The 21,405-nt window shown below is 44.6% G+C and overlaps 1 protein-coding gene across 5 annotated transcripts; it reads right to left on the reverse strand.

Moving 5' to 3' along the window:
- Positions 1-452: 452 nt before the first annotated feature.
- On the reverse strand, positions 453-20,969 carry LOC127580700 (complement decay-accelerating factor-like). 5 transcript variants are annotated; one of them, XM_052034460.1, is made up of 16 exons: positions 20,894-20,969; positions 20,158-20,349; positions 16,602-16,698; positions 13,821-13,894; positions 12,916-13,101; positions 10,159-10,191; positions 10,035-10,070; positions 9,908-9,943; positions 9,781-9,816; positions 9,652-9,687; positions 9,523-9,558; positions 9,142-9,177; positions 9,019-9,048; positions 8,894-8,923; positions 5,573-5,596; positions 453-1,536 (listed from the first exon to the last, which is right to left on the reverse strand). In XM_052034460.1, the coding sequence occupies exons 1-16, from the start codon at positions 20,943-20,945 to the stop codon at positions 1,472-1,474; spliced, it is 999 nt and encodes a 332-aa protein (XP_051890420.1). In that variant the 5' UTR covers positions 20,946-20,969; the 3' UTR covers positions 453-1,471. The 5 variants fall into 5 exon arrangements, with proteins under 5 accessions (XP_051890420.1, XP_051890423.1, XP_051890422.1 ...); XM_052034463.1 differs by lacking the exon at positions 9,908-9,943; XM_052034462.1 differs by lacking the exon at positions 9,019-9,048.
- Positions 20,970-21,405: the final 436 nt, after the last annotated feature.

Below are 21,405 nucleotides of genomic sequence, written 5' to 3' on the forward strand. Positions count from 1 at the left end.
TCATGGCTTGGTTACAGGCAACATAATTAATGGGTAGAACAAAATGCATTCTAGATCCTCCCCAGCTTACGAATGCCTGACTTGTACGAACAAGGATTGGGGAGACCGGCAGGATGGATTTGCCAGCTACCTACCGCAGGCATCTTCTGCCGGGTGGGAACCCAGTCTGTGGCCGCTCTTCTGACTGGTGAATGGTTTGGGTTACAAACAGTTCACCGGAATGGAACCCTGCCACAACCAGAGCATGACCTGTACTTGGCCTTGGGGGATTGAAAGATTTTTCCTTAAGTGTTGGAAAAAAATTAAAAATGAGGATAGCACCTAGACTGTAGTGGAGTAACTTGAACAGTATGTTGCAGAAAGGATCAGACATCGAATCCCCCCACACCACCCACCTCCCCAACCGTAAATGGAAAGTTCAGACACTCATATCCAGTAGTCTTACACTCATTCAGAATTTATTCCTTTAAAGTTTTTAAATCAGTTAAGGTATTATATCATGGCAGTATAAATAACAGTGAAGATGCATTTATCATTTTATGTTAATTATAATTTTAATAATATTCCTTTGGCAGCTGATAAGAGTTTAGCCTCAATTTAGTGATAACTTATAAATGCTTTCAGAGTGTTTAATACCAGAGCTCAACTTGATGGCAATTTTATATAGAAGAATAGAAAACATACAAGAATGTCTCTTCATCTCTCATACAAATATTATAAAATAGTAATCTGATATGATTAATACTTGAACAGATTTAAATAATTCAACCCAGTACATATTAACACAAAATCATTAACATTTATGTCACACACACACACTCAGAATCTGTTTCCTTGCAGTCCACTGAGTCCCTGCTGACCTATTTATTCCCCCCATCATCTCTCCCCAGGTTCTACCCCTCACCTACACACCAGGGGCAGATTTATCTACAACCAGCAATGGGAAAAAACAGAACACCCGGGGGAAATCCACGCGATCACAGGGAGATGGTACAAACTCCACACACACTGCGCCAGAGATTGACATTGAACCCAGTCCCTGGAGCTGAGAGATAGATTGCAGTTTTAAATAAAAATGATTTGAATTAAATTAAACATCTACTTTTGCTTCAACAATTTCCCAATAAATTATTGAACTTAACTTTATTACTGGCTCACATTGACATTTTCCCCATTTGGAAAAGATTAGCTCAGTGCTCAAATATAGACAACTCTATTATTCAGCAGGTCCTTAATTGGTGCCAGTTAATCTGATTTGCTGGTTAGCTCTCACAACTGCTCCTTCACCTTCTGAAGTGCCAATGACTACAACACATCAGACAATTAAGGCTTCAATATACTTTGTAAACAAAATCAAACCAAAAGAATTATTTTTAAAGTACTGAGAAAAACTGCCCAAAGCAATACTTTAACAAGATTTGTTATACACAGAGAATCAACACGTCTGCCTTCTGTTGCTCTTCAGGCACGATCAGTCATAACTGAACACAGGATATATTGTCGCAGTTAGGATGAAGAACAGAATATATTGATGTCCTGTAAGAAAATGAGAGAACGAGAGAGAAATCAAATCAAACAAATGGAATGATAACGGTGGGAACACTAACATTGGAAGTGCAAAGCCAAGTATTAGTTCGAGTGATTGAGACTTAGTTAACTGTTTGTTAATAGAACAAATCCAACAGTGACCACTTTTCACATTAATACACAATTAAATGTTGCCAGTGAGGACTAACCCATCAGGCAAAATGGAAAGCGTCACAAGCAGTCGTAGACTGGTGTTAGATGGACAATATTCATACAGCCCGAGCAACTCCAAACAGATCAGGAGCTTAAAGGATCACTAAATACTGGACGTGGATTGATAAATTTGAGCGAGGAACATTGATCCCAGTGGGTTTTGTGTTAAAGATGTTAATAGTGAAAATCCGAGGAATAAAAAAAGTCAAAGTCAAGTTTGTTGTCTTATGTGATGTTTCCCTTTTTGCCAAAATAGTTAGCTACCACTGCAACAATTTCATGGTGAATTTAATCAAGATAACAATGAAACTAAACTACCCATGGTCACTAGTGTGTCTGTTGTGGTCAACTCTTACAGTTTGTTTGTTAGTAAGTCTCAATCACTCAACAACAAAAATTGCTTTTATTAAAATGAAGATTTGAGGAAGTGGAATAAAAATTTGCTGTGTGTAAAACATAAACATTATGATGAACAATTTCACCATGGATAAGAGTTCTGCAATATGCTGAGAAACAGGGTTACAAAAACAGAAACTTCTGCATTGACTGATGTGTGGGACAAAGGGAAGGCCAACAAACTGTGGCAGGGCCGGCGCAGAACAGAAGGGCTCGTATTCTTGCAGCACAGAAAGTCCTGGGACCAGGGACAGGGAACCAACTGGATAGTTTAACAACTACAGCAAGGATCTAAAGCAACAGTGGAATTGGGAAAATTAAGACAGAGCAGAAATAAAGCTGCTGGAATCCAAAGTAGCCAACACTTTCCAATTCTTTTTGAATAATATTGATTCACAGCTACAAGTGCAAAATACTGAAGCTGAAAATTAAAAACAAACAGAAAATGCATGATTGCATGCACAGGTCTGTTTCAGTCACACTTAGGATGAACAGAACAAAGATCCATGCTGCTCAATGCAGTAAACATCAGCATATGAGCAATTAGGATTCTTTAATGGCAGTAGTAAAACAGGTCTACAGCAGACATTGTCTCCCTGGCCCTACACTCAGCTCTGGAGCATCTGGACAGTAAGGACACTTACGTTAGACTATTGTTTATTGACTACAGCTCTGCCTTCAATACAATAATCCCAAGGAAGCTTGTCACCAAACTCCGAGACCTAGGTCTCAACACCTGCCTCTGTAACTGGATCCTTGACTTTCTAACAAACAGACCGCAATCAGTGAGGATAGGCAGCAATACCTCCGGCACGATTATTCTCAACACTGGTGCCCCACAAGGTTGCATCCTCAGCCCTCTATTCCACTCCCTATACACTCATGACTGTGGCCAGATTCTGCTCTAACTCCATCTACAAGTTTGCAGATGATACCACCGTTGTAGGCCGTATCTCAAACAGTGATGAGTCGGAGTACAGGAAGGAGATAGAGAGCTTAGTGGAATGGTGTCATGACAACAACCTTTCCCTCAATGTCAACAAAACTAAAGAGCTGGTCATTGACTTCAGGAAAGGGGGCGGTGTACATGTATCTGTACCTGTCTACATCAATGGTGCTGAGGTCGAGAGGGTTGACAGCTTCAAGTTCCTGGGAGTGAACATCACCAACAACCTGTGCTGGACAAATCACGTAGATGCCATGGCCAAGAAAGCTCACCAGCACCTCTACTTCCTCAGGAGGCTAAAGAAATTTGGTTTGTCCCCTTTGACTCTCACCAACTTTTACTGACGCACCATAGAAAGCATCCTGTCTGGATATATCACTGCTTGGTACAGCAACTGCCCTGCCCAAGATCGCAAGAAGCTGCAGAGAGTTGTGGACACAGCCCAGTGCATTACGGACACCAGTCTCCCCTTTACCTCTCGTTGTCTTAGTGTAGCAGCCAGCATAATCAAAGACCCCACCCACCCAGGACATTCTCTCCTCTTCCATCGGGAGAAGATACAGGAGCCTGAGGGCACGTACCACCAGGCTCAAGGATAGCTTCTACCCCACTGTGATAAGACTATTGAACAGTTCCCTTATACAATGAGATGGACTATGACCTATGACCTCACGATCTACCTTGTTGTGACCTTGCACCTTATTGCACTGCACTTTCTCTGTGATGTGACACTTTACTCTGTACTGTTACTGTTTTTACCTGTACTACATCAATGCATTCTGTACTGACTCAATGTAACTGCACTCGGTAATGAATTGACCTGTAAGATCGGTCTGCAAGACAAGTTTTTCACGGTACCTCAGTACGTGACAATAATAAACCAATAAAACAAGAATAAGGATCAAACTACACATGAAATTGCCAATGCTCAATTTGTAGCATCAAAGTGGAAACTTAAAATTTATCATCTTGCATTTAATATTTTATTCCACATTTCCATACAACACAGGAAATGGCCATTTGGACCATTGAGTCAGGCACAGTAGTGTAGCGGTTAGCGAACGCTATTACAGCGCCAGCGACCCGGGTTCAATTCCGGCCGCTGTCTGTAAGGAGCTTGTACGTTCTCCCCGTGTCTACGTGGGTTTCCTCTGGGTGCTCCGGTTTCCTCCCACGTTCCAAAATGTACGGGTTAGGAAGTTGTGGGCATGCTATGTTGGCGCCAGAAGCATGGTGACATTTGTGGGCTGCCCCAGAACATTCTATGCAAAAGATGCATTTCACTGTGTTTCGATGTACTTGTGACTAATAAAAAGATATCTTATAGATAGGCACGATGGTCAGCAGAGATGCAATGGGCAGAAGGGCCTGTTTCTATGTAGCATGCTATGGCTATTCTGTCCACATTCCCATCAGCTCCCTAGATCCAGCCACTCACCGATATTTTAAATTTAAATTTTTAAATTTTATTTACAGCGTAGTAACAGGCCCTTCCGGCCCAACAAGTCCACGTCGCCCATTTTAAACCCAAATTAACCTACCCGTACGTCTTTGCAATGTGGGAGGAAACCGGAGCACCCGGAGGAAACCCACGCAGACACAGGAGAACGTACAAACTCCTTACAGACAGCGATGGGAATCGAACCCCAATGCTACCGTGCTGCCCCAATTTACAGCTGCCAATTAACTTACCATCCTATGTGCATTTGGGATTTGGAAGGAAGTGGAGTAGTTGGGGGAGACCCATGTGGTTACAGGGAGAATGTGCAAACTCCATACAGACAGTAGCGGAGGTCAGGATTGAACCTGGATCACTGGGGCTGTGAGGCAGCAGCTCTACCAGTTGTGCTACTGAGCTGCTTGCTGGACCACTCATGCTGCAGTTCTGGATAGGAGCTCACCACCACCTTCTCTGGGACACCTCCCACCGTGGACATTCTCTATTCTTCCCCCCCCCCCCTCACATTGGGCAAAAGATACAAGAGCCTGAAAGCACGTACCACCAGGCTCAAGGACAGCTTCCATCCCGCTGTTATAAGACTATTGAGCGGTCCCCTAGTACAATAAGATGGACAATTGACCTCACAATCTACCTCATTATGGCCTTGCACCTTATTGTTTGCCTGCACTGCACTTTCTCTGTAACTGTAACACTTTATTCTGCATTCTGTTATTGTTTTCCCTTGTACTACCTCGATGCACTGTGTAATGAACTGATCTGTATGGATGGCATGCAAAATAAGTTTTTCACTGTACCTCGGTACATGTGACAATAATAAACCAATTTACACTTCCAGGTACACAATAAAATGTTAGTCCTGACAGTGATGCCAGATAGCATAAAATCTCAAATGATGGATATCATTGCGAATTCAGAATCGTTTCACATTTCTTTCTCTTTTAAACAAATTCAGATAATAGTTTTGGTAAATATTATAGTTCAGTCAATTTAGTCTCAGAAAGTTGTACAACCAAGTTCTTCATACTGACCAACATTTGTTCCGACAGATCCACCTGTTGAAGGGTTAAATAAATAAAGGTTGATTATTTGCACTAGAAACTCAATGTTCAACATTGTGTAGATAAATCATTATTGTTACTGAACAACAGCAGCATGATATGGACAATTTTAATCACTAGTTTGTACATTAAGGGTGACCATACTGTGAACAAAAATAAAATCATTTTGGAAATGAATTTTGCTGGAAATCTTGAATGAATTCTAATGAGGTTTGGGTTCCTATGTAAAGCTAAAGTCTTTGACCAGTGCAAGGTATTGCACTGCAATTTACAAGTTAACAAGGACTGCTTGCTGGTATAACATCCATGATACAAGGAGAGTTTGAGTAGGCTAGGTCTGTATTTAGGTTAGAAGAATGAGAAGATATCTGAATGAAACAATATCAACAGGATGGGATGGGAGCAGGTTTCCCTTGGCTGAGGTACTTAGAACTAAAGGTCACAATCTCAAAATAAGGGCCATTTAGGACTGAGATGAGAAACAATAACTGAATGAACTCAGTTAGATATATTAATATTTGAGAAATTAAGGAATATGGGCATAGGTAGATCAGCCGTGGTCTTATTGAATGGGCAGGGTGGGGGGGGGGGGGGGTGAAGCCAGCTCAAGGGCCCAACGACCCACACCTGTGAGAGCTTACACATTGCATATGGAGACTGGAAGCATCGTATCACCAATTAGTGATCTCTGCAGAGAGCAGCCCTGTTACACGCACAAGTAAAGCAACTAACTTGCACAAGAGGCACATCTCAAACATTATCAGCTTTCTCTGCTTGGTTGGTATTGACATCTGACAAGTCCTGTGCTAAAAAAAAGCTTAGAGCCTTTATTGTTCAGTGGAACATTTATCCTGCTTTTCAAAATGGAAGGCTGTTTGTAATTCATTGCTGGTACCAAAACCAGAAAGGAGATGGGAAGCAGATAACTTATAGAAGGCAATTAATGGTTAGTGTCTCCACAGATGCTACTTGACCTGACTACTGAACACAGTAAATAGGAGGAGTTCACTCAGCAACCACCCCCCCCCCACCCCCGAGCTTGCCCCCACCATTCAGTACGATCATGGCTCTTCTGCCACACATTTTTCCTCTCTCATTCCCCAATCATAAAATCAACGTCTTCTACTTCTCAATGCATCTACGAAGGAGAACTGCCTCTCTCCAACCCTCACACCCGACCCAAGCAGGTCAAGATGTTGCACACCCTTCTGATTCTCCTTCTCTGCTCCACAGAAAACAGGAGCAGGTTCTCAGTCCGTTCCCATAACCAAAGCCCCTCAGCTTGTAACTGAGGTAGTGAATGTTCTCTCTGGCTTCTGTAGGGCCTTCACCTCCTTCTCAACACATGGTGACCATAATACTCTGTTTTAAAGGTTCCTTGTTTTTGTCACTTCCAAGTGACATGAAGGAAAGGGTTAGATAGGAGTAATTGTTTCTCCTTGCTGGTCTGCCAAGATGGATCATTTCACGTGTTGACATTAACTTTCAGATTCCATGGCTGCCTGTTCTACTAGCTTGTGGTCTCCCCATTACTTATCACATCTCCACATTGTACCATTCAATATTTCTACCCATGCCTCATGTCTCCATGGCACATCAAACCCCAGAGGCCCCAGCGACAACACCGACCACTTCCATCCACCTGCAACTAACAGTTTAACCACCATTTTCTGCCTTCTATCCCTGTGGCGATTTTTGTATCCTGGCTGCCATTGACCACTTAATTCCACAGACTTCAATTTTGCTAATCAGCCTTGTAAAATATTCCAGAAGTCCATGTACATGATATTCACTACGTTGCCATCAACCCTTCAACATTTCCCCCACAATGAGGTGTCAATCAGTTTGGCCAAATTCTGTGAGAAGTGGAGTTGTTGATCCCTCTTCACGTTACCACCATTGGGGAGGAGGTACAGGAGCTTGAAGACCCACTCAACGACTCAGGAACAGTTTCTTCCCCTCCGCCATCAGATTTCTGAATGGTCCATGAACACCTCCTCGTTATTCCTTTTTTATTGCACTATTTAGTTTTATAATTTATAGTAATTTTGTGTCTTTGCACTGCACTGCTGCTGCAAAACTACACATTTCACGACATACAAGTCAGTGCTAATAAACTGGATTCTGTCAAAGGGATCAATCCCTTTCCAGATTTTGTCCATTCTGTCCCCACCAACCACTTCCCGTTTTGCAACACTTGTCCCTTCACCTCTTCCTTCCCACCCTGCAGAGACCCAGTCCTTCCAGTGAACTGTATTCAGTGCTCACAATGTGGTCTCCCCTACACTGGGTGAAGGCCGTGCAGAGCACCCGTGTTCATTCCGCAGAAGTGGCAGGCACGGTAGCAAAGTGGTTAGCATAACGCTTTACAGCGCCAACCACATGGGTTCAAATCCGACCGCTGTCTGTAAGGAATTTGTACGTTCTCCCCACGTCTGCGTGGGTTTCCTCCGGGTGCTCCGGTTTCTGACAACATTCCAAAGACGTACAGGTTAGGAAGTTGTGGGCGTGCTACATTGGCGCCGGAAGCGTGGCGACACTTGCGGGCTGCCCCCCCAAAATCACTATGCAAAAAGGTGTATTTCACTGTGTGTTTTGATGTACATGTGACTAATAAAGATCCTACATTAGTGACCCTGAATTTTCTGTTGCCTGCCACTTCTGTTCATTATCCTCACTCCGTTTCCTCTTGCACTGTTACAAGACACAACGCAAGCTTCAGACACATTGCAGCCTTTTGAACTCAAGTGAATTTCCCAATTTTCTCAGCATGTTCCAGAACCTGCCACTTATGCTGCAACTCACCCATCTGTGATCGTAACTTAGACTTCTCTCTCTTAGTCCTGCCTGACCTGCTGGCTATGTTCCACAGCACTGCTGCCAGAAGCACATGACACTTAAGTGTAATCACCCTATAACTGCCCCATAAACCCATTTAACTGGGCTTCATACTATCACAGATATTCCCTTTGTCCTAAGCACCTTTCCATGCATCTCTGCTATTTAAAACCACTTTTTATTAATCTCTCGCACCCAGTTCTGACAAAGGGTCCCTGACCTGAAAGTGTTCCTATCACCTCATCTGCTGAGACTTCCCAGCATTTTCTGTTTTTAGTCAATTTCCATTTGCCTTCAGTCAGTTGAAGCTGATTCTCCTTCTTTACCCATTCAGATCAAGTGACAATTTTATCCCCAAATGCCATTTCCAGAAGTGTCTGACTAACCCTTATAATGTCATCAATAGGCATGAACGAATGTTTCAGAGCACAGCCCTGACCTCAAAGAACTTACCTGCAGTAGAAGTGGTGTTGGTGGTTAATGCTAAAAAAAGAAGAAATTACATTTAGTTATTCAGCTAACTCAGAAGGTGACAGCTAGTGAGAGCCCCTGACAAGCAGCGGCAGATAACTACTTACTGGTAGAAGTGACATTGCGATCCACAACCCCTAAAGGGGAATGAAGTACAATATTTGATTAACTCAGAAAACAAAAGCTTTACAAGAATGTTCCTTGAACCATGACTAATGATAAATACTTACTGGTAGTAGGTGTAGAAGTGGTGTTTCTTCTCACAGCTAATAAAAGGGGAAAGAATTATTCAAAATCAGAAGGCAACAGCTTGACGAGAATATTCCTTAAACCATGACTAATGATAAATACACAAAACAGAACATTACAGCACAGTACAGGCCCTTCAGCCCACGATGTTGTGCCAACATTTTATCCTGCTCTAAGATCTATCTAACCCTTCCCTCCCACATAGCCCCCCATCTCTCTATCATTCATGTGCCTATCTAAGAGTCTCTTAAATGTCCCTAATGTATCTTCCCCCACAACCTCTGACGGCAGTGCGTTCCACACACCCACCACTCTCTGTAAAGAACTTTATAGATCCTAGAACATAACAGCACATTACTTACTAGTATTCAGTGTAGAAGTGGTGTTACTTCTCACAGCTAGTAAAGGATAAAGAAATAGAATTATTTAACTCAGAGAACAACAGCTTGACAAGAATGTTCCTTGAACCATGACTAATGATAAATACTTACTAGTAGCAGGTGTAGAAGTGGTGTTTCTTCTCACAGCTAATAAAGGATAAAGAAGTAGAATTATTCAAAGTCAGAAGGCAACAACTGACAAGAATGTTCCTTGAACTGTGACTAAGGATAAATACTTACTTGTATTCAGTGTAGAAATGGTGTTTCTTCTCACGGCTAGTAAAGGATAAAGAAATAGAATTATTTAACTCAGAACAACAGCTTGACAAGAATGTTCCTTGAACCATGACTAATGATAAATACTTACTAGTAATAGGTGTAGAAGTGGTGTTTCTTCTCACAGCTAGTAAAGGATAAAGAAATAGAATTATTTAACTCAGAACAACAGCTTGACAAGAATGTTCCTTGAACCATGACTAATGATAAATACTTACTAGTAATAGGTGTAGAAGTGGTGTTTCTTCTCACAACTAGTAAAGGATAAAGAAATAGAATTATTCAACAAAGTCAGAACACAGTTTTACAGGAAAATTTCTTCAACCTGAGGTAAATACTCACGAGCAGGTGTAGATACAGTGTTGATACTTGGATCTAATAAAGGAAAAAGAAATAGAATTATTCAACCAACTCAAAGCAACAGCTTTTCAACAATATTCCTTTAAGCAGTGAAATAAAAACAAATTGCTGGAAAAACTCAGCAGGCCAAGCAGCCTCTGCGGAGAAGGAAAGTTAATATTTCAGCTCAATGACCTTTCATCAGAACTCAGTAAGTACACTGCTGCAAGTTACCAACATTGTGTACAGAATCAGTTTACATGCAACAATCCTGCACTCAGTGTACCTCTTCTGAAAAAGAAGTTGCCTTGTGTTCAGAGGGAGAGGTTGCCACAGTTTGCTGGGAAAAGTTGCCACTGTTCGTTTTCTCAGCTGTGCAGACTCTTTTCTAAGTCATGGGCTCAGTTCTGTCTGCAGCAAGTCATTTGTGCTGCCTCACCCAAACCCACTGGCTGACAGTATTATCAATAATACCATTGTAGCACATTTACTGCTCAGTGATACAACAGGAATCCAAGTGTGACATGATCCAAAAGTTTGAGGACATCTGCTATAAAATGCAAATTAAACAATAACCAAACACTCCAAGGCCACTGAGCAGAATCCCACTTTTATTTCTCTCTACACTGCTGCTGCCTAATCTACTGGGGAATTATTTCAAGTACTCACATTTTTCCTGAGGAAGGGTCCCAACCCAAAACATTAATGGGTTTCTCTTTCCACAGATGCTGCTTGACTGGCTGAGATCTTTCAGCATTTCTGTTCTTGGTTTCGATTTCTGCATTTGCAGATTGTTTTCCTATTCAACATTTTTTGGTTGATTACTGCAAAAGTGCAGCCAAGGTCCTGACCACAGGCTCCCAAACACGTGTTTGTAATGGGACGATTATAGACGGGTCTTTGATGGTCGGCATGGACACAGTGGGCTGAAGGGCCTGTTTCTGTGCTGTACTATTACAACTCTTTACACCCAAGGAGGCACCTACACCACCATGATTTACCTTGGAGAACAGTGTACAGGTGAATTGGGGGGATATGGGCCAAATGCAGGCAAATGGGACTGGCTGAGAAGGGAATCTTGGACAGGTTGGGCTTAAGGGCCTGTTTTGTTGCTGTGTAACTTTATGACTAACATTTGGTGTCCTTGAAGGAGAATTTCAGTTTCATATTCTGGACTTTGCTATGCATGATATGCTAATTGAATGCAAACTGAAGAGTGTTTGGCATTAAACAACACTGCCAGTCAGCTGTACCCACAAATTAAAAAGGTTATTTTTCTGAAATTATTTTTAAAGATGCTAATTAACTCTATAGGCAACCCTCTATATTGACAATTCAAACATGTCAAGTTAATGTGGGCTCTTCTAAAAAGAACAATACGGCACAATACAGGCCCTTCGGCCCACCTATAAAATAAAAAGATTTTTATTTTATCCAGCTTCAACAATGCACTGTTTTGAAATGAATTAATGCCTGTACAGGTTGGGCCAACGACTGGTGGGATGTGCTTTGGATGGAAGGAACAGTTCTACCTTATTGACTCTGGGTTTTGCGTTATGTAAGTCACCTGTTATTTGTGTTTTTGTGTATTCAGCTTGTACTCCATGTACCATTAACCCTGCCACTGCCTCAATGCTCGATCTATTCAACCTCCAGGTAGCCAAGAACTTCAGCTTGAAACGTTTCTCAACACCCCAAGGAACACTTCCACTCCAAGCACGGAGCAACTCCCCGCCCTCTTCAAGTGCAACACATTTCTCTAACTTGTGATGAGTCTGTCTGCAAAACAAATGCTTTGATGAATTTGCAGAGGACCAGAAGTGATGCTTCCACACCCTTCAGCAAGGTCTTTTTAATTGAGTCGCTCTCTGAACATTTCCTGAATTGTTTCGAACTCATTCCTTGTGCATTGTTCATTTTGTTGGAGGAAGATGTTGGGGAATGCAGGGCAGACGAACATAAATGGCCTTGTAACCATCACGGTTTAAAACCTGGTGATGAACCTTGCAGATGATAACTAGACATGCAGACAGAGGCCAGGAAAAGGGGTTTCTTGAAAGCAAAAATAAAATTGCAGATGCTGGAAACCCAAAAACCACAAAATTCTGGAAGCACTCAGATCAAACAATAAGTGTGCAAGGGGAAACAGGGTTAATGTTTCAGGTCATAGAACCTGCACATGAACACACTTTATCTGACAAAGGATCTTCCACCCAAAGTCTTAACTGTTACCCTTTGCATACACATTGTCTGACTAGCTGTTTTTTGTTTAGCTTGGAGACACTGGGTGAATAGCTCCCCTCAGAGCCATAACGTTTCATCAGGTTTCTGATTACAAGTTCAGCATCCGTCTATAGAACTGAAACTAATTGGAGTCGCTCAGCATGGTAACAGTAACCAGCCCTTAGTCCCACCAAGTCCATGCTGACCATTTTCATGAACCTTACACAATGTTGGGATAGGAGGCTCATTGATATCTCTGATGTGGCTCTTCATCAGAACCGATCAGTGACTCAAGTGTCCCAGGACGTCTATTCCTTGCACTTTTGGAATGTGGCCGTGACAGGGTTCAGGAGGGTTGTGACAACCAGTGAGAACATAAAAGTTGCACCACCTCTGATGTCCCATCGTAGTCGATGATCTTGGCAGATGAGGACTGTTTACCAGGGGAACTTCTCTGGTCTTTGACCAGTGCTGAGGGTTTATTTTCTGCAAGGAGAGGGGTAACTGAAATCAAAAGTGACCCAGCAAGTTTGGTACCTCTGCACGTTGGTGGATCTGCGCTCCAGTGTCCAGTTGCACCACAAGTAATCTTCTCTGCACCAATCAGCAGCAGGTTATGTTGACAAGAATATGTTGCTATCATTCCGTATTCCCAAAATTCTTCGTTACCGAGACCTGAAATTGTCCCATTAGCGATAGGTGGAAGATCCGGACATTTGACAACTGGGGAAAGTTAAATACAGTCAGTGTTGTGAATGTGTTGTCGTGTTAACCTCAGAGCTAAGCTGCAGAGAGAGCTAATGGGAGGTACACAGCAGTGAGCAAAATCAACAGACATGACCCTCCTCCGTAAGATGCTGAGAGTCGTTGAATCTGAGATGATCAACTCACTGACCCAAATTTCTTTCACATACAAATTAGTCTACGAGCTGCAACAGGATCTTTGGCAACACGGAGATCTTTAGCAGCTCCAGTGCAAAATGTAATTAATGATGCTCAGTTGGTTGGTAAGCCTGACTAACAATCATCTTCCAGCCAGTAACTGTAGAATTCCAGGGCAGAGGTGGCATCAGGGGTTTAACAAAGCCATCCACACAGCAGGAGCTCAAAGCTGCTCCAGTCACACTCAAGGATCTCATTCTCACATCCACAAATACCAGATCCACACTGCATTAGTCAACAGTGCTTCAAAGAGGCCGAGGGACTAAATAGTTCTTGGAAATAATACATTGATTCATTGAACGGATATTTTCCAGTTCAGGTTCCAAATTCCATGTCGTAGAAAATCAAATCAAAATTCCCCTCCTTTGGCCTCTTCAAAACTTCTGCAATCCAGGATATTACCTTACCTGTTGGAGAGCTAACAGCCAGCTATCACGCCACGTTTTGATCCAATGACTGCACAGACAACTATTCTGCCCGGTGTGGAACTCCCACCTTACCTTCACACGTGGGCACCTGTCCGCTCCACCCATTACTTTCACACAACCGATAGTTCCGACCCACCAACCGGTATCTGCAGAAGGAGAATGGAACAGGCTGTAGGGAAGGCAAGTGAAAAATTCCCACTAGCAAATTCAGTGGAACAATTCATGACTCAGAAACAGGACCTAAAGGATAAACTGACTCAAATCATTTGAACAATGCTTTTGTTAAAAAAAAATGAATTGTATACATTGTGTACTGCATTTCATTTACACAAGGTCAGAGCATGGTAGCATAGGGGGTGGCACGGTAGTGTAGCGGTTAGTGTAACGCTATTACAGCGCCAGCGGCCTGGGTTCAATTCCGGCCGCTGTCTTTAATGAGTTTTTACATTCTCCCCGTGTCTGCGTGGGTCTCCTCCGGGTGCTCTGGTTTCCTCCCACATTCCAAAGACGTACAGGTTGGGAGCTGTGGGCATGCTATGTTGGTGCCGGAAGCGTGGCGACACTTGCGGGCTGCCCCCCCCACATTCTTAGTAATGCAAAAAGACGCATTTCACTGTGTGTTTCGATGTCCATGTGACTAATAAAGAAATATCTTATTTCTTGTTTATTGCTCTACACGCTCTTGGCAGCTTTGCCTAAAACTGTTGAGGGCCCAAGGTCTTAAATTCACTCCAGCTCTCTTTCCTATTTCAAGATAAATCTGACCAAACCTTCTCTCCCAATAATATATTACAGGAACATACCAACAAGGAGCAAGAGAGGGTCACATCATTCAGTAAGACCACAGCTGATCCAATTGTAACTTCAACACATTCCCATCTGCCCTCAGTAACTTTTCATTTCCTTGCTAATCAAGATTCTGTCTCTCTCAAAGGGCAGGGAGGCAGAGAGTTCCAAGAACTCAACCCGAAAAAAATTTCACCTTATCATAGAAACATAGAAAACCTACAGCAGAATTCAGGCCCTTCGGCCCACAAAGCTGTGCCGAACATGTCCCTACCCTAGAAATTACTAGGCTTACCCATAGCCCTCTATTTTACTCAGCTCCATGTACCTATCTAAGTCTTTTGAAAGACCCTATTGCATCCACCTCCACCACCATTTCCAGCAGCACATTCCACGCACTCACCACTCTCTGAGTAAAAAACTTAACCCTGACCTCTCCTCTATATCTACTCCCCAGCACCTTAAACTTATGTCCTCTTGTGGCCACCAATACAGCCCTGGGGAAAAGCCTCTGACTATCTACCTGATCAATACCTCTCATCATCTTATACACCTCTGTCAGGTCCCCCCTCATCCTCTGTCGCTCCAAGGAGAAAAGGCTGAGTTCCCTCAACCTACTTTCATAAGGCATGCTCCTCAATCCAGGCAGCATCCTTGTAAATCTCCTCTGCACCCTTTCTATGGCTTCCACATCCTTCCTGTAGTGAGGTGACCAGAGCTGAGCACAGTACTCCAAGTGGGGTCTGACCAGGGACCTATATAGCTGCAACAATACCTCTCGACTCCTAAATTCAATTCCCCGATCGATCAGGGCAACCCCAGGTCTGAATTCCCACAAGATAGAATACGCTTCCCGTGTTCACGCTGTCGGGACCCATCAGGTCCCTTCTCACTCTCTGAATTCCAATGGACACAGTTCCAGTTTGCCCAACCTTTACTCAGAAGACAACCCATCCATTCGAGGTGTTACCCTAATAAACCTTCTCTGAACTGCTTCCAATATATTTACATTCCTCCTTAATTAAGGAGACCAGTACTGTACACTGTATTCCAGATGGGATTTCACCAATCCTCCATATCATTGTGTGTAATACCTTTGTATTCAATTCACTGTAAACAATACGGTTACCTTTCCTAATCACCTGCTGGCCCTGAACACTAACTTTTTGCCTGGACATCCTGATCCCTTGGCACCTCAGAGCTCTGCAATCTTCTCACCATTTACACAAAATGCTTCTTTTCCGTGTGGAATCGATTTTCCCATTACACTCACTTTGCCGAACCTTGCCCACTCACTTATCCCTCCCCACCTTCTCTCTGTAGCCTCCTGACGTCACAACTTGCCTTCCCACCAGTCTTTGTGCCACCAGCAAAATTAGCAACTACACCTTTGGTGTCCCCTTCCGAATCATTGGATCATTGGCTCCAGCCCAGATTTCTGTGGCGGTGTTGGGGGGTGTGTGTGTGCGTGTGTGCGTGTGTGCGTGTGTGCGTGTGTGTGTGTGTGTGGAGTTTGAGTGATCTCCCCGTGACTGTGTGGGTTTCCCCTGGGTGTTCTGTGGTTTCCTCCTACACCCCAAAGGCACAGGGGCTGGAGGTTAATTGGCCCCTGTAAATTGTCCCCGGTGTGTCAGTGAGTGGGTGTGAGTGAGTGGCAGAGTGGAGAATAAAAATGGGTGGTGGATGGTCAGCATAGACTTGTGGGCCAAAGGGCCTGTTTCCATGCTGTATCTCTCTGCCACTCCACGAAAATGGTCAAACACCATTTCCTTTCCCTTTAATAATAGCTTCCCAATGGGACATTTTAAACTAATAAATAGAAATAGTGAATGGATTGTGGTCAGCTTATCACTGAGTATTGGGACATTGCCACTTGTTGAAACGGTGAGAGGAATCAGCTCACACCACTGTCTAATTGTGGACCCAGATCACAGATATGAAACCATCTCCTCCCTCATTTCAAAAATAATTGTCAGAAGATCCAGGTGAAAACTAAAGGTAGCAGCAGACTGTGGCAATTACAGTACAGACACCAGCCACAGACCTGACCAGTTACCAAGCACTCACCCTTCGTTACAATAAAAGGTAACTTTACTTCCAAATGTGTTACTTGTTGCGTTGTAATATCCATTCAGAATGTCACCAGGATGACCACAGGATTTTGCTAAATAGAAAAAAAGTGGAGAATTCCATGTGTTACAACATGCCGCACTCCCTCTTTGCATTTAGATTTCAATTCAAATTTGAAAACTTACAATAACTATTTTTCAGAGCATAGTTGTCACAATTTTAGGACTCAAATTCAAAACTTTAATGAATGGAAATAAAAGGTTCACTCCAGCCTTATAGCGATTGATCAAAAGTTTGTCTTGAACCTACACTAAAATGGTAACACAATAGATATGGTGGTGAAGGTGGTGTTTGGCACACTTGCCTTCATCGGTCAGGGCACTGAGTACAAGAGTTGGGACGTTATGTTACAAACTGTACACGTTGTTGGCGAGACCACACTTGTGTGTAGTTCTAGTTGCCCAGCTACAGGAAGGTTGTGGAAAGGGGGCAGGAAAGATTCACGAGGATGTAACTGGGACTGGAGGGCTTGAGTTACAGTGTAAGGTGAGACTGGACAAGCTGGGACTGTTTTCCTGAGGGGTGACCATATAGATGTTCATAAAATCATGAGGCCCATAGACAAGGTGAATGGCCACAATCTTTTCCCCAGGGTAGGGGAGTCCAAAATGAGGGGGCATAGATTTATGATTTACTTGTGTGACTGGTTCTTCCCTGTCAGCCGGCTGTGCTGGAACTAGGAGCATCATCCACTGACGGAATAGATGGTTGAATAAACAAAACAGTTACTCCAAGGCCACACCCAGATAGAGAGATGGAGTTATTCTAGAATGGAGTTATTCTAGAATAGAGAAATGGAGTTATTCTAGAATGAAGTGTTCAACAAATTCATACCGAACACACAATGAAGAAATGAAGGTCAATCTTTTGTGATCCACGATAGGGTAATGAACAAAAGAAAAGATGGACACATCCACAATGTCAACATTAGCTGCCATTGATAATCTGAGTAGGAAGCTTCACTTGACTGGAATGTTTTTAAAGCCCATCTCCTGTTCAGCATTGATGAACGTGTGTATTTTCCAATATTATCACTCTGCCAACTTCTTCATTCCAGAAAGCAAAGCACACCCAGGCTGCACTTCCGTCTTCCACTTCATCAGCAAGAATCCGTCAAGCACCACACTCTGACCCAACTTCTTCATTCTCATTAACATAGAACCCAATCAAAAGCTTTCTGAAATCCAAATATAATTTCAGCTGATCTCCCAAATCTACTATTCATGTTCTTTGGAAACAACTTCATTTAATTAAGTGGGACCTCACTGTGCAAAGATTATTGGAACATCTTACGGGGGTCCTACATTTATGGAGGCTGTACAGGAAATATTTTTTTTCTGTGACTTTAGGTCCTCAAATATTTCTGAGGGCAAGAATTAATTTCATCGGTCAATCAATCAGAGCCGAAAGGTTGTGTTATTTTTCCTCACCATCTCCCTTCCCTCTTTGATAGGGGGAAGGCAGCACAGTGGAGATGCGATTGATTCTGCTATAAATGCAGGGAACACTCAGTAGCTCAGAGAACCTGACGTGGAGAGAGAAACATTTCAGGACAAAGACCGTTCATCAGAACTGGGAGAGAGAGCAAGTCACAGAGAGGGCGGGAGAAGGATGAATAGAACATAGAACAGCACAGGAACAGGCCCCTCAGCCCACTATGTCTGTGCCCAACACTGTACCAAACTAAACTAGATCTCTTCTACCATTCTCTGCATATGCATGTTTCTATCTAAAAGCCTCTTAAACCCCTCTATCGTATCTGCTTCCAGCACCACCCCTGGCAGCCTGTTCCAGGCACCCACCGCTCTCTGCGTAAACTTGCCCCACACATCTCCTTCAAATGTTCCCTCACACCTTAAATGCAAGTCGTCTAATCTTAGAGATTTCTACCCTGGGGAAAAGGCTTTGACTGTCTACCCTATGTCGCTTATAATGTTATAAACTTCTATCAGGTCTCCCCTCACCCTCTGAGATTCCAGAGAAAACAACTCAAGTTTGTCCAACCTCTCTTTATAGCTCACGCCCTCTAATCCAGGCAGCATCCTGGTGAACCTCTTCTGCACCCTCTCCAAAGCTTCCACATCCTTCCTGAAATAGGGTGACCAGAACTGCACACAATATAGAATAAAGAGGTGAGGCCAGGGATGGCATGGGGGGCAAGCTGTCAGTCAGGTCACCCATTGTCTGTCATTACGTGGGAAAACACTGCACAGGGAGTGGTTGGTGGAGATGGAGGAGCAGAGTCGCAAAGAGAATGGTCCGTTCAAAATGCTGAATGTACCGAGGGCTGGAATCTCGTTGAATGTAGCATAACTTATGAAGGATAATCAGTTGAATGAAATGACCAGTGGGATGGAAGGGGAGGACCAGGAGAGGGGCTAGGAAAAGAGATGCAGAAATAGATGAGACACGGTCAAGGGCTCCATCGACTATGGCAAAGGGGAAGTCGTGGTTCAGGAAGGGGCGCGCGTGCAACATCTCACCATTGGAACAGATATAAAGAAGGCTGCAATAATCAAGGTGGCTGTGGAAGTCTGTGGGCTTGCAGTAGATGTCTGCGGCTCCTCCATCTCCAGAGATGGAGACAGAAGCCCAGAAAGGGAATGGGGTAGTCAGGGGTGGCTACATGAAGGATGGTAACTGGCGGCAAAGGTGATGGGATTTGAATTCTGCCTGAGAGATGGAAGCCCATCGGTGGACTGCAGGAAGGGTTGAGGGAAAGGCCGGAGAGGTTCTGAAACAAAGCATTCCATGGATCCCATTAAAACTTAAGTGCAACTTGGGCCCATGTGAGGGACTGTAGGTACACATCTGATCTGAAGAAAGTGATTGGAGTTGGTTCAATGTGAGAACAAGGTCAGCCAGAGTGAAGGTGGAGGGGAATTGGCTGGGTCTCTGCGGAGAAGTGAAGGGCCCTTAGATCATCCTGGCCTGAGATGGAGGTGTAGTGTCCATGGAGTTGACTGGGACCAGGGAAATGGAACCTGCCAACGTGGCAGAAGGCATCAGAGCCGTCGGTCACGGCGTTGAATAAAATGGAACTGAGCATCAAGACAGCTTTGGGATAGAGAGTCAGTGTTGTTACAGAGCATCCATCATGGCATCAGGCATGAATCTCAGGATGTAATGAGGACGGTGCCAAGAGAATTCACATCATTAATATCACTATGACTAAAGTTGGAAATGTCAGCCAGCACCACCCAGACACTAATGAGGGAATTAAAATCACATGCAGCTTTGTTTTAAATCAACCCTTGGACTGTGGCGGTGGAAAGCAGAAAGCAGGTGGGTGGCGATTCTCAGCTGGGCAGCAGAGATGGAGGGGATCCCACTGGTTTGGTGAGTACAGGGCACTCAGCAAATTAGCAGCAGCCAGAGTGACCCCCGTCCACAGCACCACAGGTCTCATCCCCATGGTCACACCCTCAGTGTCAGTCACGGGCATCCAAGGAGAAACTCTTGGCACAGGGAGGAAGAAGTGACTCATACTTACGTTCACATGTCGCACGCAGTGCGGTCCATGTCGAATTCTCCTGACAGGTAACCCGGGGAAAACTAAATTCCGAAAACCTGAAACCACTGTGACACACGTAAGTGACGGTCGCACCCACAGCAAAGGTGTTCTGAGTAAGAAACTCATCTCTCGGTGCGCCGTCTTCCAAAACTGGAGGTTTGCCACAGTCACCTGGTGAGGAGGAGATCGAGTTTAGTTTTCAGTGTCCCGCTCCGTGTCGAGTCCGCCCAGGGCAACGTCCACACAGACACACAACACACGCTCCCTTCAAGAGACACCGGGTTTATTTGGCGGCTTCACAACTCGCAGAGCCGCGTTTTATCCGCAGATCTTTGACTCTCAGACGGAACTTTGTTCATCAGTTCGATTCCACGGAAAGGAGCAGAGTTCGCACCTGAAGCCACTCAGAGAAATAACCCATCAAACTGGTAGGTCTGGGGGTGAGGGGGGGGGGGGGATGTGGAGGGAGGGGGGATGGAAGAAGGGGGGTAGAGGAAGAGGGGTGCTGGAGGGAGGGAGGGCTTGAGGGAGGGGAAGAGACCAAAACCTCCCCAGAGACGGGGGGAGGGTGATTATCCCAGCGGCGCCCTCGGGATACCGGCGGCGAACAATCTGTCCCGTTACTGTGGGATCTTCCTCTGCCTCGGACAGACTGCACCGATCGCAAAACGCAGCCGGTGTCCCAAAGGCGCTACAGAAATGCAGGTGTCCCTACCTGCCACCTGGGCCGCCGCCAGGAGGACGAGCACCAGCCGCCCCGCCGCCATCGCCCGCCCGAGGATCCGCTCCCAGCGCTGCCGGGACAAGTGAGGCTCCGCTCGCCGCGCCCCGGCTCTTATCTCAGCCCCGCCCCCCCACCTGCAGCCCCGCCCCTCACCTGCAGCCCCGCCCCTCACCTGCAGCCCCGCCTCCACCCCATCCATCCCCATCCCTCCCTCCCCATCCACCCCTCCCCATCCCTCCCTCCCCAGTTCCCACCCACCCCTCCCCATCCATCCCTCCCCACCTCCCATCCCTGCCCCATCCCTTTCCCCAGGCACTTTTTCCTGCAATAAAAGGTTTAACACCAGTCCCCACACCTCCTCCCTCAGCACCATCCAGGGACATAAACAGCCCTTCCAGGTGAGGCAGAGATTCACCTGCACCTCCTCCAACCTGCTGTCCTGCTCCTGATGTGGCCTCTTCAACATCGTGAGACCGTGTAGGCTGGGAGACCAATTAGCAGAG

The sequence above is a fragment of the Pristis pectinata genome, chromosome 20 (assembly GCF_009764475.1).
Source record: "Pristis pectinata isolate sPriPec2 chromosome 20, sPriPec2.1.pri, whole genome shotgun sequence".
In the NCBI taxonomy this organism is placed as follows: Eukaryota; Metazoa; Chordata; class Chondrichthyes; order Rhinopristiformes; family Pristidae; genus Pristis; species Pristis pectinata.